This window comes from Rhinolophus sinicus, linkage group LG01 (genome assembly GCF_036562045.2).
Source record: "Rhinolophus sinicus isolate RSC01 linkage group LG01, ASM3656204v1, whole genome shotgun sequence".
Lineage (NCBI taxonomy): Eukaryota > Metazoa > Chordata > Mammalia > Chiroptera > Rhinolophidae > Rhinolophus > Rhinolophus sinicus.
The window spans coordinates 117,491,631-117,508,990 of NC_133751.1; the positions used below are offsets into that span (position 1 = coordinate 117,491,631).

Genomic DNA, 17,360 nt, shown 5'->3' on the forward strand with positions numbered 1-17,360 from the left:
GGATAGTCTTTTAAGTGAACTAAATTTAACTGAGAAATTTACAAGTTTTCCTTTACACTTCTCAGTTTGGTACAGATTGGTGTAAATCATCCAAAAAATGTCACCAGTCCTTTACGTGGTTTTTGGGTCTAGATGACTGGACTGTAAGTGGACAGGGAGCTTTGGGGCAGCAACGAGGAAGCGTGTGGACTTCGAAATCCCTCATACTGTGGCTGCATGAGCAGTGTGTGACCTGCGCCGTGACCTGGTGGTCAGCTTTCATTTCCTCATATATGAGTTGGGGATAATAATAGTTCCTGCAGCACTGTGAGGAGAAAATGAGATTGGTGCATGTAGGTAGCCTGGTGTAGGACCTGACCCATTAATACCGTCCTCTGTGACCGGCACAGCCCGCTGTGGCACTGTTAGGTTATCTAATGGGAGGTGAAGGTTGGACTTAGGTTTAAAATGATACGGTTGATATTTCTGTTTAGATATAGAAAGCTCTCTAAAGAAAAACAAGATGCAGAATCTGATGTATAATAAGATCTCTTAAAAAGAAACTGCCACCCAGTGTCCAGATCTTGGTTTTCAACATGTCCAGGGCTCCGTGGGGCAAAGGCTGATTCTAGGGCTGGCGCGGGGAAGATGCCCAGTGAGCCTGGTATATCTTGTATGCCAGAAAGTAAGGAAGCGCTCAAGCAAAACAAAACAAAACAACAGCAACAACAACAAAAACCGAAACATTCATGGGAGTATGTCAAATGGACACAGGTGTCAACTGAAAGATTCCTAATGGCCAAAGCTGGAACAATTTGAGCAATAAAATAAAGTAGTATTGGATTATAAGCCAAAGTATAAATATTGATGAGCCCCTACTGATAAAAATGAGTGATTAAGTATGTAAATGAGGGAGTAGCAACAAATCTCCCATTCCAAATCATTTATGTAGCTACTCTACCCTAAAGGAGGAGCGTGTAACTTCCCCTTCTGTGTGAGGTGCATAGTGACTTCTTCCAAAGAGTAAAGTATGGAAAGGGAGAAAGAAGTAACTTTGCTGTAGAGAAACCTGACAAACTGCCTCAGGTGATCAAGGTCAGCATCACCTGTCGGCTTGATGGCATGTACTCTTGATATGATGTGATGAGAATGACATATTACCTGTAGCCTTCCTCCCCAAAACCCACAAGCTCGCTCTACACATGATACAAACATCAGGCAAACGCAAATTGAAGGATATTCTGTAAACTACCCAGCCAGTACTCCTGGAAACTGTCAAGGTCATCTAAAACAAGGAAAGTCTGAGAAACTCAAAACCCGGAGGAGCCTGAGACATGATGACTAAATGTAACTCGATATCTTGAATGGGATTGGGAACAGATAAAGGACAATAGGAAAAAAGTAAGGATCTCTGAATAAACTATGGACTTGAGTTACAAATAATGTATCTGTGTTCGTTAATTGTAACAAATGTACCCTTCTAATGTTAGATGTTAATAGTAGGGAGACTGAGCATGGGGTGAATGGGAATCCTCTCTGCAATGCCTTCATAACTTTTCTGTCGCTCCAATACTATTCCAAAGTGAAAACTTCATTGAAAACAAAAAACTGGAAACCATAAGTGGAGTTGGGAGAGAAGCTTTTTAATCTCATTTTGTTTTCTTCTGGTAATATTTGAATTATTTAATTTATTTTTTTATATACATTCATTTTTTTGTTTTTTTGAAAAGGGTTCCAGAGTTTATCTGGGCAGTAGGATTATGTGCTTTTATTTTTTATTTATTTTTATTTTTTCTTAAAGAGGGCACAGCTCAAAGTGGCCCATGTGGGGATTGAACCAGAACCTTGGTGTTAGTAGCCTTGGTCTTATTTTACGATAATATAAGATCGGATCTGATATGATATGATACATGATATGATATGATATAATACCGGGTTTTGTATTAATTTTTGCTCCAAAAATTAATCAGCATTAGAGCTGATTGTCCAGCTAGGTCTGATTTTTGGGGAAACATGGTAGGACCAGCTGAAATAGGGAACTTGGAGAATGAGCAGGTTTTGAGGGTAGAGAGATGATTATAGTTTTGGATAGCTGGACTTAGCATTTTGTTTGTACGTGAGTGTTATTCAAGCGGGTTTGTATCTTGGAGTAGAGATGGGTCTTGGATTAGCAGATTAAGATTTATTAGAATATAGGTGTTTATTTTAAATTGTCATCTTATTTTTCTGTCTTATGCGAAGGCTGATTATTTGCCTCTCTTGGGTTCTTGAGAATGGAGTCATAAAAGCAGGGATGGATGATTTTAAGAGATTATTATGCGAAAGGCAAATAACTCTTGGTGCAGTCACTTTTCAGTGGGGGAAAGCATCCTGGTAGGAAACCTTCCCCAAAGCTGGCTGTGAATTCTCCCAGCTGACTTGCTTTCGTGCCTGAATAGTGGTTGTCAGGAAGAACTGGGTCAGGATTGGTACAGTGATGATTAAAATGACATTTTCAAAAGAATGCGAGGTGTAAATCTGATACTTGTGGGATTTGGGTTTAAAACGATATGGTTGATATTTGGGTTCGGACACTTATGAGGTAAAATGCCCTTTCAGGGCAAGTTCAAAGGTAGAAGAAGTACTGTGGTCAGAAGGCGAGCGTGTGATCAGTGGAAGGACGCATTGTGACTTCTGTGAATACACTCAGATCTCTCGGGTGTTGGAAGGTTGTTTCCTAGAGGTCCACTTTTACTTTCCACGTCATTAATATACAGCCTTTAAAGTCGCTTAAAACGCTTTCCTTTCCCATGAAATAGTAAAAAGGAAAGTCTGAATGTTTCTTAAACATCCCCACTGTACCGTTTTAGTATTTTTGTGAGAAATAAGGAACAGTTTAAATGTCCTGCTCTTCTCTGACTTGTTACCGCAAAGCAGTTTGGGGTTATCATGATAATTATCAGTCACCGCCAGTGCCTGTTGTGACGTGTCCCGCCCGCCCGCCTGCGCTGCCCCAGTGCCATCCAGCACCAGTCCTCAAAGCTGCCCGTCTTCTTGGCCCAGGGGCTTCATACACACACTCCTCGCCCAGCCTAACGTCTGATCATTTTTCAGGCATCACTTTTTGTGTTGCAAAGGCTCCCTCAGGAATGCTGTGCCTGGACCTCTGTTGCCTCTAGGAATTTTCTTTCCAGAGGCTTATCCTACTGACTGGCTGTCAGCTCCATACGTAGGGACTGCTCTGTTCCCTGAATTGTCAGCATCCAGCCCAGGGCCTGGCATGGGGTGGGCATTTAAAAAACATCATCTAAACTCACAAATAAAGTTGTGTGAATGATTCTACAGATGAGAAATGGGATCAGAGCAGTTCGATAACTTGTCTAAACTAAGAAATATTGCCATGAAAGGTCTGGAGAGCTTTTTGAAATCTGTGCACTTTTCCCCATAGACTTGCCTCGTCCCAAGGTTAGAGTCACGTGGAAGATTGAATTCCAATTATTGTTTCATTTTTCTTAGTGAAAAACCGCACCCTCATTGATTTACCTACCCCCTGTGCTAGGTATGCCAGAACCTTTATTCAGCATGGAGTGTAGCTGTGAGGTCAGGACACTGCCTTTGGCCCCTCCCCCGGGGTACCCGCACACAGGCTGCCTGCGGTTCCACGGGAGGAGCCGGGCCAGCTCCAAAACCCAGCCAAGCCATGTGACGAATGGTGTCCCATTTGGCACGGATGCTCAGTCATGGAAACAAATCTACCCATTGACCTCTGGAATTTAGAGAATTGATTGAGCAAGACAAAGGGAAAGTTCTGGTAAAATAGGCTAGGGTTCAGGGGTTCTTATAATCAGGTGCAATGTTGAATAAGTATATACATTTGATTTTTAAAAAGTTGGAGGAAAAAGCCCACAATTGTAAGTCCCTCTTTTCTATATTAAAATTCATTTTTGGCATTTTCAGTTTACTTAGGTTTCTTTGTACAGAAGTAAAAATTGTATGTGCGAGTGGCCTACTGCACACCCTCATCTGCAGTTAGGTCGGGCTGTATGTCTGGGGTGATGGTCCCCAGCAGGACGTAGAGCCAGGCTTCAGGCTGCGTCCCCGCGCCTCACCAGACGCTGGCAGCACCGAGCCCACTGAAGTCTCCGCAGAGCGCAGTGGCCAAGTACTGCGGCAGGAAGGGCGGTTCATGCCATCCTCCGTAATTCTTCTCTGGGGACGTCTTTAATACTCAGGATGTGAAAGCAGCAGTCTCCTTGTGTTGCTTTGAGGTACCCCTTCCAGACTGAGCTTCTGTACCTGAAGCTGCCGTGCTGCGGTGGGTTCCTTTCTCTGGGGCGGGCGTAGCAGGAACAGGGCTGGTTTAAACCGGCGTCCAGAGTGCTCGGGGACACTGACCTCAGTGACCCTACCCGCTGGGCGTGGTCTCTGCCTTCCGTCCTCTGCGCCGTGGTGCCCAGGGTGGGGACGTCCCAGAGTGTGGGGCTCCTGGACCCGTCTGCAGAGGGCAGCGGGCCAGCTCGTTCATTATGTTGGTTAGCAATTCCTGCCCCTCTTACTTCTGCTCAGGCGTCTCTGGAGTCTGTTCTCTTCACTGTGTGTCCGCTCAGCGTGGCAGCCCACGGGGTTCCTGAGGGAGCAGGACGCGCGCACAGGCCACGCCCCTCACGCTCCCCGTCAGTGTCGCCCCTCGTTGTCAGGCGCAGTGATGGAGTGAGTCACGGCAGGGGGGGTGGGAGGGCACAGGGGTCCTTCCTCAGTGTCTGTGGCCCTATTCTGTTTGCCCTGCTCTGTGTCCATGTGGCATAACCTGTGCTTGCCGTTAGCAAAGCATCAATGAATCATAATGCAGCCGTTCGCTTGTGCCCCACGCCGCCCTGGGAGCTCAAGTGAGAGCTGTTGCCTTTCCTTACCTGGCACATACCAGGCCGGGGGTGCCCCAAAAAAGTGTATACAAGTGGACATTTTGGTCAGCGTTGCTCAAGCAGTAGTTCGTCGTCATCAGAAGGGTCTGGACGCTGATGGTAACCACTCTGAGCACCTCTTGTAATTGCAGAAGTCAAACGTGGCTTGGATTCATCTTTTGTTATCAGTACATATTGAGTATTACAATTTTAATACAGTTTTCCCTTCTTAAAATGTGTGTACATTTTTGGCACCCTCTGTATTTATGCTTAATAATTAAGTGCTGGGAATGACGGCAAGAAGAAGCAGTGGCTGTTAGTGCTGAGAGGAGGTGTCCTCCAGGAGCCCCCCAGGGAGCGGAGGCTGGTGCTTCCTGGCACTCATCCAGTTTCATTAGAGAAGTAACAAAGGGATTGATGGATTACTTGGAGACCAAATCCCTTTTCAGGTGACCCTGTGCCCTGGACTTGAATTTCCAAGTTACAGGTGACTGGTAGGTTGAGGGAGATTTTTAAAAAATTGATGCCACTTGGTTGCCATTTCCCTAATTTAGCTTTTTGCCTTTTCCTTATAAATGGCAAATTTCTTTCCTGTGACCCTGAGAAAACTGTTGCTGAGACTGTCCCAACGCATCTAGACAAGGGGGCAGACGGATTCTTTTCCTTTTGGAACCAGCTTTAGGGAAGGTGGTTTGACTGTGCCTTCCATTTCTCAAAAGTATCCGTACATTTTTTCCTGCTGTATAAACTGAATTCATTGTGTATGCCTTTTAAGAGCACTAAAAAAAATTATGTTCTTAATTCTTCAGCTCCATCCACATATCTTTGAAGGGCTTGCTTTTTGTACTCCAAGCATAAGACAGTAACAATGTAAATAGCTCCGTTTGTTGAGTATGTAGTTTCCTTATCTTTATATACATTCTGTCTAATCTTCATGACATCCTTTTAAGGTAGTACAGAGATTGTCTTGGTTGCAAGTGACACAAGCTTCATTCCAAGAGTATAAGTAAAGAGCAGAATTAATTGGTTCATATAACACAGAGGTTTCGGCCAGATCTAGCTTTACTCCCAGGATGCAAACCTGGTATTGGTCTCAGTTCTCCCAGCACCTCTTGCTCTGCTGTCCTCTGGTTTGCTGCACTCCTAGGCAGGCACCTCGGTTTTGTTGGCTCCAGCAGCTCTATGCTTGCATCTACGCAGCTCCGAGTCAAGAAAAACAGGCTCTAGAATTAGTGTGGTGGGTGGAGTGGAGTTTTGATGCTGAGCTCAGGCCTGGGTCTGCCCATCCTTGAGGCAGCGGTGTGGTCACTGCGAGCAGGGGCTGTGGGGGTTCGGGGGTGGGGTGCTGCTTACCCGAGAACTGTTCCTGCTGCCGGTAGAAGAGGGTTGGTATTGGGCAGACGACACTTTGGATGTTCCCTGTAGGTAGACTAGTATCCCTTTTTTCACAGCTAAGGAAGCAGAAGCCTATTTCCGTTTTCTGCTTAAACCTCTTGAACCCTGAGGTTGGTCCTGATGAAAGTTCAGGCCTCTGACTAATGGCCCCACCTTAGGACAGAGTCACTGCCCAGAGCCTGCTGTGCATTCCTCCTGCATCGTATCATCCCTGGGCACCTCTGTGTCAGCTACCGCTTGCGAGACGTCTCTCCTGAGCCTGCGCACTGTTACCTACGTGCTTATAAGCTGTAGAGCAGCAGCCAGAACATTTTGTATCTGAGACCAAAGGAGAAATAGGCCTCGACCCACACCTGCAGAAGGCAGTTCTTATCCCGGGGGAGCATCTCGCCCCAGCAGTGCCTCAAAGAATTAGGCATCAGTGGATGTTTGCTTCTTACCCTCCTCACATTTCAGTTCCCTCTCCAGTTTCTCGTGATGTTTTCCTTGCCTGTCTGCCCCCAATTTCTTCTCTTTTTAGCTCCCTTTTAAGGGATTAGTAAAAGTGAAAAGGGATTTTGACTTGTCATCCTTTGCTCTGGTTCCCTCTTTTTCTTTATCTGCGCTAGGGGTATCATGGTTTAGATAGCTTTAAAATGCCAGCCTGACTCTCTGGCAGCAGGCTCTTGGCTAAGGGATTGGAAAGTGACCCCTCACTATAAAGCTTGATTGTTTCAGGTTTGCATTTTCTGTGGTAGATGGTGGATTACTGGTGCCAAAGGGGCAGAAGTGCAACTCTTTAAGCACCCTGGTAGCTTCCATTATGCCACTTCTATTTTTGTGCTGTGAAATATACAGACATTTCCAGTCAGGTTAAACATTTTTATACTCCTTGTGCTCTGACAAAAGCATTTCTTAATTTTGTAAATAGGAATTTTTGTTTCAGAATATGGATAGTAAATAGCGTATTTTTTACAGAGCACTATTACATAGGACTTGTCCTATTTAATACTGGTCCATATTTTCCGGATTTGGGGGGAGACACACACCCTCTCCCCGTATTTTGATAGGTATGGGATGTAGAAACTTCAAAGAAAAACAACCTTTCACCGAAATGCAGTTCAGACAGTGTGGTTTACACTTTCATGCCTCTGTAGGCAGCATCCAACTTTGATTAAAATTAAAAGCTGGTGGGGACAAATGGGCAAGACATATAGTTTGCATAATGAGCAAAGTAACTTTATGTAAGTCTTTTGATGTATGAATATGGGTCTTTCCGTTTGTAGGTCTTTAATTTCTCTCAACAATGTTATGTAGTTTTCAGTGTACATGTCTTACAGCCCTTTTTTTAAAGTCATTGCTAAGTAGTATTTTATTTTTTAATGCTATTGTTAATTAAATTGTTTTCTTGTTTCATTTTTGGATTGTTTATTGATGATGTATAGATTAGAAATATAATTGATTTTTCTATATTGGTTCTTCCTATCCTGAAGCTTTGCTGAATTCATTTGTTAATTCAAATAGTTTTTTAGTGAATTCTTTAGAACTTTCCATATACAAGGTTATGTCATCTGTGAATAAAGATAGTTTTAGTTCTTCCTATCTATTTTGGATGATTTTTCTTTCTTTTTCTTTAACAATTGCCCGGGATAGAACTTTTCTAGAACAGAGTTGAATAGAAGTGGTGAGAGCGGGCAGCTTCTTTTATTCCTGCTCTTAAGGGGAAAAGCATCTAGTCTTTCACCATCAAGTATGATGTTAATTGTGTATTTTTTTGTATTTTGTAGATGTCTTCAGGTTGAGGGCGTTCCCTTCTAATCCGTGTACTATTTTTAGCACGAAAGGGTTTTGTTTTGGATATTATCAAATACTTCTGTCTATGGAGCATGTTGTTTTTCTCTTTTATCCTATGAATATGATGGATTATATTAATTGATTTTTGTATATAAAACAAGCGCTGCATTTCTGGGATAAATCCCACTTGGCCGTGATAAATCATTCTTTTTATACGTTGCTGGATTTGGTTTGCTAGTATTTTGTTGACGATTTCAATGTCTGTGTTCTTAAGAAATATTGATGATTCTGTATTTAAGAAATTGTTTTAAGGAAGTAATTTTCTTAAATAAGCGAACATCTGTTATGAGAATTAAATAAAGTAATGCACAGAAAGCACTTAGCATCCTGCTCAGCACATTGATGTGAATTGCTTTTTGGGGTGGTGGTTGTTGATTGTCATGACTCGAATCGTAGGCTCCTGAGTCGGACAAACATCGACTGAATCCTGGCTTCATCACCTTCTAGCCAGCGTGTGACTTGGGGCATTCATACCTGATGCACTAAGTTTTTTCATCTTTCAGCGTAAGGGGATGATAGTACTTCCTTCTTCGGGTTGTCAGGAGGATTCAATGAGAATATGCAGGGAACCAAACACAGGGCCTGGCATGCATTTAGGCACGATGTAATTATTAGCTATTGTTACTTTTAAACATACGGACTGCAGTGGTATTATGTAAAATTTGAGACAGTCAAATTGTAAATAGGTGATTGATTAAATGTAGTATATGTGAACTGTTTAATAATAGATAGTCCTTAAAAATGGATAAGAATAATATTGACAGAGAAAATATTTACTAAATATTGGTACTGGGCAAAAAGCAGTTTTTGTGCATGTGTGTATATGATGATATGGTTTATGAATGCATTAAAGTTTAGAAATGCTTATGTATCAGTGTTAGCAGTTTAATTGGCAGGGGGGTTGTGATTGCTTATAGGAGAACTTTAAGTTTTGATTTTAAAATAGGCATAGTTTATCAGAAAAAAGAATAAAGATATTTTTGTGTGGCGGGAAATCAGGAAGGTTAAAAAATAATTAAGGTAGTAATTACCTTTTTTGATTTGCCCTCAGGTATTTTCATAGCCTTGTTTGACTATTATCTAATTAAATATTATACATTTTTAAAAGTAATAAAGCTTCTAAAAATGGCCCATGAAGAATAGTTTGCATCCATCCACAACCTCTGCTTGCCTTCATGGGGACTGCCAGAAGTTGTGTTTGGATGCTCATGAGGTGTTGGCCTGCTCTGTTATAGGTGTTAGGAGTACCAGGGAGAAAGTGAGACGACAGATTTGGGGATATTGACGATGCTGATGACGCTCTAGTCGCTAGGCTGCTGGGTGTCTTGCTGCCTTGGAGGAGGGCTCCAGTGACAGAGCGGTGACTGACAGCCTGCCTGCAGTCTCAGTGTCCACAAGGTGAACCGGATCTAGTGAAGCAGACAGTTCGTGAGCTTGGGCTTCCACTGCTCAGAGCCTGCCTCAGGAGAGAAGAGAGAAGCTTTGCGGTTTGGGTTCTGCCTTCCTGGCGGGTGGACAATGAAACAGACATTTCTTAGTTTCTGTGACATTTCGTTGGTCCTCATAGATGAGTGTGTGTGTGAATTTCCTTAATGGTCAGTGTAATCCAAAGCTTGTAATTCCAAGTTTCAGGCACCAAACTTGAAGTCTATCTGGAGACTGACCTGTTTTTCTGCTCTCTCATACCCAAACCTATAGTCACAGGGGTACACGGTGCTCTTTCTGACGATTTTGAGCCATAGGATACGTCTGTGGTTTGTTGCTTTGTATTTTCCCTTCTCCAGCCTGATGAAAGTTCCCTTCTGAGGCAGCTGGGGCCTTAGGGATTTCCGAAGCTGAGTCAAGTGAGGCTGACGAAGGGCTGCTTCTGGCTTCCCCGTGCCAGCCCGGGTCATTCTCCAGCCCCCACCTACCATCTTGATCACAGTTCTTGTTCAAGACAAGTTCACAGGCTTGTTCAGCTTTCAGAATTCTGCTGCTTTCCTGTGAGTCCACGGATGACTGTTTGCACTCTAGCTTTCTAATTTTTTTTCCAAAGGGCCCTGTCTTTCTGTATTTTAAAAATCTCTTTGTATCAGTAGTCCTTTTTGGACTACTGCTATTTTGCTGCGATTTTTCATTTTACTTGCTTGCTAACTGGGTTGCTAGGAGCGGGGTGTTTAAGTTGGATGGAAATTACAGTGTTGCTCTGTAGAAATTCACGAGTCATTTTTAAATGTCTTGTCCCAATGCTGAAAGGAGCAGTGGAGCTCAGGTGATTTTTTTTTAAGGATTAAAGAAGGTGATGGTGGCTGAGACCTGAAGGCTCCAGTGACCTGATTGCAGGTTTGTATCCCAGGCCGTCACATGAGAGACGTGACTCTCAGATGGCAGTCTGCAGTGGTGACTGGAGAGAGAATTAATTATTTCTTTGGGCTCAGGGAGAACTTATCCCTCTGTAAGACTATTTTCTGGGTAACATATGTTGTCTTAGTGTGTGAAAAATCTTAACGTAACAGCACAAGCTTATATAGCTAAAAATACTCATTTTCACACATGTTTTTGCCTTAGTGAAAGTTCTAGAAAAAAAGGCTATATGCTAACAAATGTCTGCTTAAGCTGAAAAGCCTAAAGAAAGCGGGCATTTAAGTGACCCGTAGCATTCACTATGGATTACTTTGGTTGAGAAATACTGAAATGTATTAGAAGCTGCAGCTGGGGCTGTCCTGGACTGGATTCAGAGTGGATCCTCTCTGCTCACTGTGCACTTGTGAATAGAGCTTATTTGTCCAGTTAAGGAATGAATGGCACCTTTTACGTAAGAGAATGTCCCAGTTAACTGAAACTAGGCACCTTTCTGAGGGCCTAACCTCCTTTATAATTTGCTTTTAATTTCTGGGTGTCCAAAAAGCTGGGAAACATAGGGTAAACTTACTTTTAAATAGTGTATTCGTTTTCAAATAATAGGTCCAATTGGCTCTTATCCTCCAAACACCTTTTCAGGCGAAGTATCTCTAAATTTAAAGCAGTGCGTCCAACTGGTAATGTGGAAAACGAATATGGTACATTGTTTTTCCTGTTCCGCTAAATTCCCAATTCAGATAGAAAATATGAATTGCTTTCTTCATTACTCCACAGAAAAATACGCATGAAAAGAACTGAATCTTGATGGTGCACGGTAGCAGTTTCGAGCGTCTGCTGTTGTGCGGTTAAGTTGTATGAATGGGATCTGAACTCTGTACTGGCCCTGGCATCCTAAGCAGTTTGGGTTTGGGGGTTTTTCTGTGTTTGTTTGCTTTTTGTACTTTCTGTTTAGCTCTCAGGCTTTCATCTGTCACGTCTCATTAGCATGACTGAGCTTAACTCCTGAATTTCCCCTTCTTACTATTCCTATATTTGTTTCTTCTAATTTGGTTTGGAAATCAGGTAAGTAAGCCTGTTAGAATCAAGAGAAGTTTCCAAAGGGTCAGTAAAAGGACTGAGTGGGACTATCAGAGTTCTGTTCTTAAAACCCTGCACGGGCTGCTCAGTGGACCTTTCCCCCTTCCCTTCCTTGGGAGGTGTTTCCATACAGGAACTGGAGATGAAGCATGTGCGTTCCCACGCAGTACACGATTATGTGACATCTTCAGTAAATGTAGACACGTTATAGTTAACTTTTAAAAATATGAACTCTTCGAGGACAGAATCTGAACCATTTCCATTTTCTTCATGCTTTCCCAGTTTTCTGTGTGGCGTCCTATACAGCAACACATGTCCTACTGGCACCACATCCACGTGCCAACATGTACGTCCTTTCTCTGACCACCAGGTTATCTGTCTGCAACATGGGAACATAAAGAGTGGACACTAAATGTTGAGTGTTTCATTTTTGCTTTAAACAGTTATCTTTTACAGTAATTAAAATACAAGGAGAAAGTCTTAATATTTGTTCACATATTTACTATCTCTGATGTGCTTCATTTCTTTATATAAATCCTGTTTTCCATTTCGTATCATTTTCTTTTTGCATGAGGATCTTTTAACATTTCTTGGAGTGTGGGTAGGTCTGCTGGTGATGAATTCTTCTTTTGTTTGTCTGAATAAGTTATCTAGCCTTTATCCTTAAAAGATATTTTTACCGGATATAGAATTCTAGGTTAATACTTTTCACCATTTTCAAGATGTCATTTTCTTGTCTTCTGGTGCATGTGGTTTCTGATAAAGCCTGCTGTCATTTGTTCCTGACAAATGTGTCTTTTCCCCCCTGGTTCCGGTTGGGAGTAGTTTCCTGCTGGGAATGTTAGATGGCTTGGTATCAGCCCACTGGTCTCTGAGACTCTATTCCTCTTATTTTTACAGCCCCCTCCCCCTGCTTTTTTGGACTCTATGCTTAATTTTAGTTAAATCTTATTACTATGTGTTTATATTCCTTGATTTTTTTCTTCCTCTGTAGTTTCTAATCTGTTTCTAATCTCATTGAGTGAAATTTTCATTTCGGGTACTGTGTTTTCTTAATTTCTAGAAGTTCCATTTGGTCCTTTTTTTAAAAAAAAAAAATCCTTCCTTTCCTTTCATTGTGTCTGTGTGTTCCTTTAATACTGGAACATAGTTATAGTAGTTTTTAATGTTCTCATCTGTTGGTGTCATCATCTCTGTCATTACTGTTTTCTGATTTTTTTCCCCTCCAGATTATGGGCCACATTTTCCTGCTTCTCATCATGTTTATGAAATTTTCATGTTTATGAAATTATGATGCTGTGTATTGTGAATGTTACATTGTTGAGTGTCTGCATTTTGTTAACATTCCTTTAAAGAACATTTCGCTTTGTTTAGGTAAAGCAGCTAATTAAGTTCCTTGCAGATCTGTCTAATCCCCTTGGGGCCTGTTTTTAAACTCTGATCAGGCAGGTGTAGCGTGGAATTCACTCCAGAAATGGTTCCGTTCTGAGGCCTGCCGTGGGAGGTGGGTTGGGGGGGTCGGGGGTGGGGGGGTCGTCACTGCTGAGAGCCTCCAGTGAGTCACTGCCAACACTGGTGCTTGAACATCTTCCTTCCGACTTTGTATAAACTTTGGGAGGCAGTTTATAGTTTCCTGGCCATTTTTTGCCTTGCCTTGTGTCCTTTCACTCACGTGTGTGTGGCCTAGAACTTAGCACATCTCGTTCTGGGTAGCTTCCTCTCTTCTCTCACTCTGCCCTGTGACTTCCAGCCGCCTCAGCTTCCCTGAACTCTGAGCTGCATTTTCTCAAGGCTTCCAAGTTCAATTTGGGTTCCCCTTCCCTGTACTCGGTGGCCTGGAAATTGTCTCCAGGCAGAAAGTAGGGGTGGTTGTATAGGTCATCTGGTTTGTTTTTCTGCTGTCAGGGACCCAGCTCTGCACTGCCTGTTGTCCTGTCTGAAAGTGGTGGTTTTACATATTCGGTCTGGTTTCAGCTATTTACTGGAAGAGATGACGTCTGGTCCTTGCCAATCCATCATTGCTGCAAGCAGAAGTCCCAAGAAACTGGTCCATTGAAAGTAATTCAGTAACTGAATGCAACTCCAAATGGCATGCCTGCGTGTTAGAAAGACAGTCCCAGTGGATTTTGAGTGACATGTAATAGTGTCCTCATTTCCCCCGTTCATTACTTACCTTTCCCACTGACTGGAGCTGTTGCTGTTCTGGGAGGGATGATGGTTGCCGTTCTTCAGCATGGTCGCACAGTGACAGTGTTTCCCGTGCTGTGAGCTCCCCTGAGGGCAGATCAGCCCAGTGTGTCCTCCTCCCTGTGATGCTGTCAGTGCTCAGTGGGTGGCCTCTCCTTTGGGGTGTTCCTGACCTTTACCTCAGGCTTCATTTTACTCTTGGAAAGGGCCGTATTAATGTGCTCTGCAGTTTGAGTCACCTTTTCAACCCACATGGGAAATCTATGTTAATTACCACTGAATATCTGAATTTATAAGAAGTTGATGCGTGGATTGAAAGAACCATCGGTGAAACAGCATAAGCATAGCCTCGATCCCGTGATCTGGGAAATTTAAAGGCATGTGGAAGGAAGGTAATTTGCACAAGGATACGCATTTGCAGGGATGTGTTTCCCCACCTTGATGGTGACTAATAGAAGCCCTGTACTTTGAAGTGGCTTGTTGGTGAGCTGTAAGGACCAGCAGAGTCCCGAGTCCGCACTAGCCTTGGCTGTTGGTAGTTCAGCTAAAAAGCAGCTAGATCACGAAAAACACGTTGTTATTTGTATCTGTTATGAGGGGACACAGTTATTCACTCCCAACTTACTGGTAAAGGTCTAAGGCCCTTTTTCAGAAATCTTGACTATCTCCAGCGATAGATGTTAGTTTTCTTTTGCTGTTTTTAGTTACTCTGGAGCTCTTAGCTCACCCTCCCGAGTGACTGGCGCCTGCTCTGTGAGCCTTTGGCACTCTGCACAGTACACGGTGATGGCTTTATTTTGTTATCAGAATGTTGCGTACAAACATGTTGGTTTTTTAAAAGCCCAAATATGGTTTTTCTTTTTAATTTTCAATGCAACCCGAGGAATATTGATTGGACCCACTGCAGCTTAGAAAATTTAGATGTTAATGAACTTATTAAAAGTTGTTCAACCTCATTAAAAGAGAAGTGTAACATTGAAGAAGCAGCTTTTTTTTTTCACCTGTGAAATTTTGGTCGAACATTAAAAATGGTAATCAGTCTTGGCAAGAGTGTGGCAAAATGGGCACTTCTTTGACCTTCTAGGAAAAATATATATTTCTATTATTACTGAACCAAAGTTTGGGTGCCCGACACTTTGAAAAACCAAAACTCAATGTCAGAATTTGGAGTAAGAAAAGGTTTCTTGATCGGGAAGGTGCCAGCTGCGGAGATGGGAGACCTAATGGGGCTTCACATTCATCTTGCTCGCTGGACGAGGTTAAGGGCTTTTAGAAGGTTGAGGGGGACACATATGCAGACGTGCTGGTGGGGCAAGTTGATGAACTTGCCCATTAACGATGAAGGGACGTCAGCACCAGATCTTCCTGGACAGCAGATCCTTGGCTTCTGAAAGGGTTCCTGTGTCCAAGTTCCAGTTATGTCCCGGTCCTTTGAGGGTTTGTGTGTGTGTGTGTGTGTGTGTGTGTGTGTCTGTGTGTGTTGGTGGGTGGGTGGCTGGGTGGGGGCGGTGAAGACTTTGGTTCCGGGTGCAGCTGGAGGTCAGAGTTCTCTCCTCCGTGCATGCTTTGGCTGCTTGACTTGCGGTTTGGTCTCTTTTCTCTGAAAGACAACTCAGTGTCTCGTCAAACAGGATAGGACCATTTCGAGGTTCTGTAGCTACCATATGACCTTTCTGAAGATAAGTTTGGTATAGTATACATCAAACACCTTTATACTCTTTGACTCAGTAGTATTGTTTCTAGGGATGTTTTTTCTTAAAATGGTGAGAAAGTCAAACAAAAATGCAAGTGTTTGTTACAGTATTATTTCTAACGGAGTATTAGAACCACCCTAAACATCATGAAAGTGTTTCAGTGTTGGCATTTTGTGGTTACAAAGTACCATGCAACCATTAAAAGGTCTTTATGAAAAATATTTTATCATGTTGAAATAAGAAGTATTCCAAAGTGATATACAATACATATAGGCTTATGTCAGCTATTAGGTTGGTGCAAAAGTAATGGCGTTTTTTTTTTTTAAAATTTTTAACCTTGTAAACTGCAATTACTTTTGCACCAACCTATATTAAAAAATGTATGAAAGCATGGTTAGAAATATGCCAAAATGGTAAAGTAACTTTCTAGCTGGTTTTGTGAGAGATAATTTGATGTTTGTAGCTGCAATCTGGACTTACCTAAGGCCTTGAAAGACACTGGACTGGCACCTCAGATTCCAAGGGGAGGCAGACCATTCATCTCTAAGGTAGTTGCTTTAAGTTCAGGTGAAAAAGTCCTTTTTTTAAAGCAATCATGTCTGTGCTTACTCTTCAGATAAAAATTTTGATGATGAAGATTCTGTGGATGGTAACAGACCTTCCTCTGCCAGTTCTACATCATCTAAAGCTCCATCAGGCTCACGGAGAAATGTTGGAATGGGGACCACCCGCAGGCTCGGCTCCTCCACCCTTGGATCCAAGCCTTCAGGTAAGACCAAGCCCTGTGTGGTGCTGTGGGGGCAGCTGTGCAAACTTTTAAAACTAGACATGCATGGTACATGCCTCCTGTGTCCTTCAGAAGTGGAGTAATCCCATTTGCAATATGTTTCTGCTGGCTGTTCTTTAATTAAATTAGTACTGTGCTGTCCATGCTGATAAGCTGCTGGGGTGTCAGTCAGAGCTGCTGTGTGGCCACATTTTGGTGAGCAGAGCCTGTAGGAGCATGAAGCCCACACAGAGGAAAGCATAGCTAAGAGACAGGAAGAGTAGAGTGCGCCCTGATGGCATTTGGTATTGGGATCCGGCAATGCCTGAAACTACCATGGGGCTTTTTAAGCCATTTTTATTGATTAAGACTGAGACCAGCCACAAGAAACATTGTACCTCTGTCTTTAAAATGTATTTTGTTCCTACAAGTAGCATTATTCCTTGTGAGACTATTATGGATATTGAGGAGGGATTAGTTCCCTGAGGCTTTGAAAATTGATTTACAAAGATTTCCTCCCTGAATCCCTCCTCTTCATTCCCCCCATTTAGACAATTTGAGTCCTTGTTATATACAACTTTCATTTTCCTGCCACATTTTAAATTTGCATGCAAATTTCTTATTTTTTACTTCAAAAATAGCATGTAGCCGCTGCTTTTAGAACATGCTCACTATTAGAATTGGGCTTTTGAGCTCCGCTGGAGTAAGGATTAGCATTAGAATGCCCTCTCCTTCTGCTGGTCTGTTACGCTTCGGAACTGGCCAGAATGCTGCTGGCTTGACTGGATCAGCTTGCTGCCACCTCGGTGTCTCTGCCACCAGTGTCTCTGTGTTAAAGAAGCCGTACTGATGGCAGAGAGTGACGTTCACATCAGAGATGGCAGAAGGATAAGTTATGCTTGTTTCTTACTCTGTTCTCCTCTTAGTTCTTTCTCATCTTTTTGTGGGGGGCATTTAAATAATTTGTTGTCGTTGTTATTGAGCTTCAATTCACAGAGCATAAAATCAACCGTTTTAAAGCTAACAATTCAGCGGCACTTAGTACATTCGGTGTTGTGCACCCACCACCTCTGTCTAATTCCAAAATGTTTTCATCACTCCAAAAGAAAGCCCATACCATTTATACAGTTGCTCCCCATTTCTTCCTTCCCCCCTGGCCATCACCAATCTGCATTTTGTCTGTATGCACTTACCTATTCTAGACAT

General features: G+C 42.7%; 1 protein-coding gene across 32 annotated transcripts in view; it reads left to right on the plus strand.

Moving 5' to 3' along the window:
• CLASP1 (cytoplasmic linker associated protein 1) overlaps window positions 1–17,360 on the plus strand; it is a 247,672-nt gene that overhangs the window by 114,903 nt on the left and 115,409 nt on the right. For all 32 annotated transcript variants that reach the window (XM_074334995.1, XM_074335073.1, XM_074335009.1 and 29 more), the window contains exon 9: window positions 16,005–16,157. In XM_074334995.1, coding sequence (XP_074191096.1) covers window positions 16,005–16,157 — 153 coding nt within the window. The remainder of the gene's footprint in view (window positions 1–16,004; window positions 16,158–17,360) is intronic.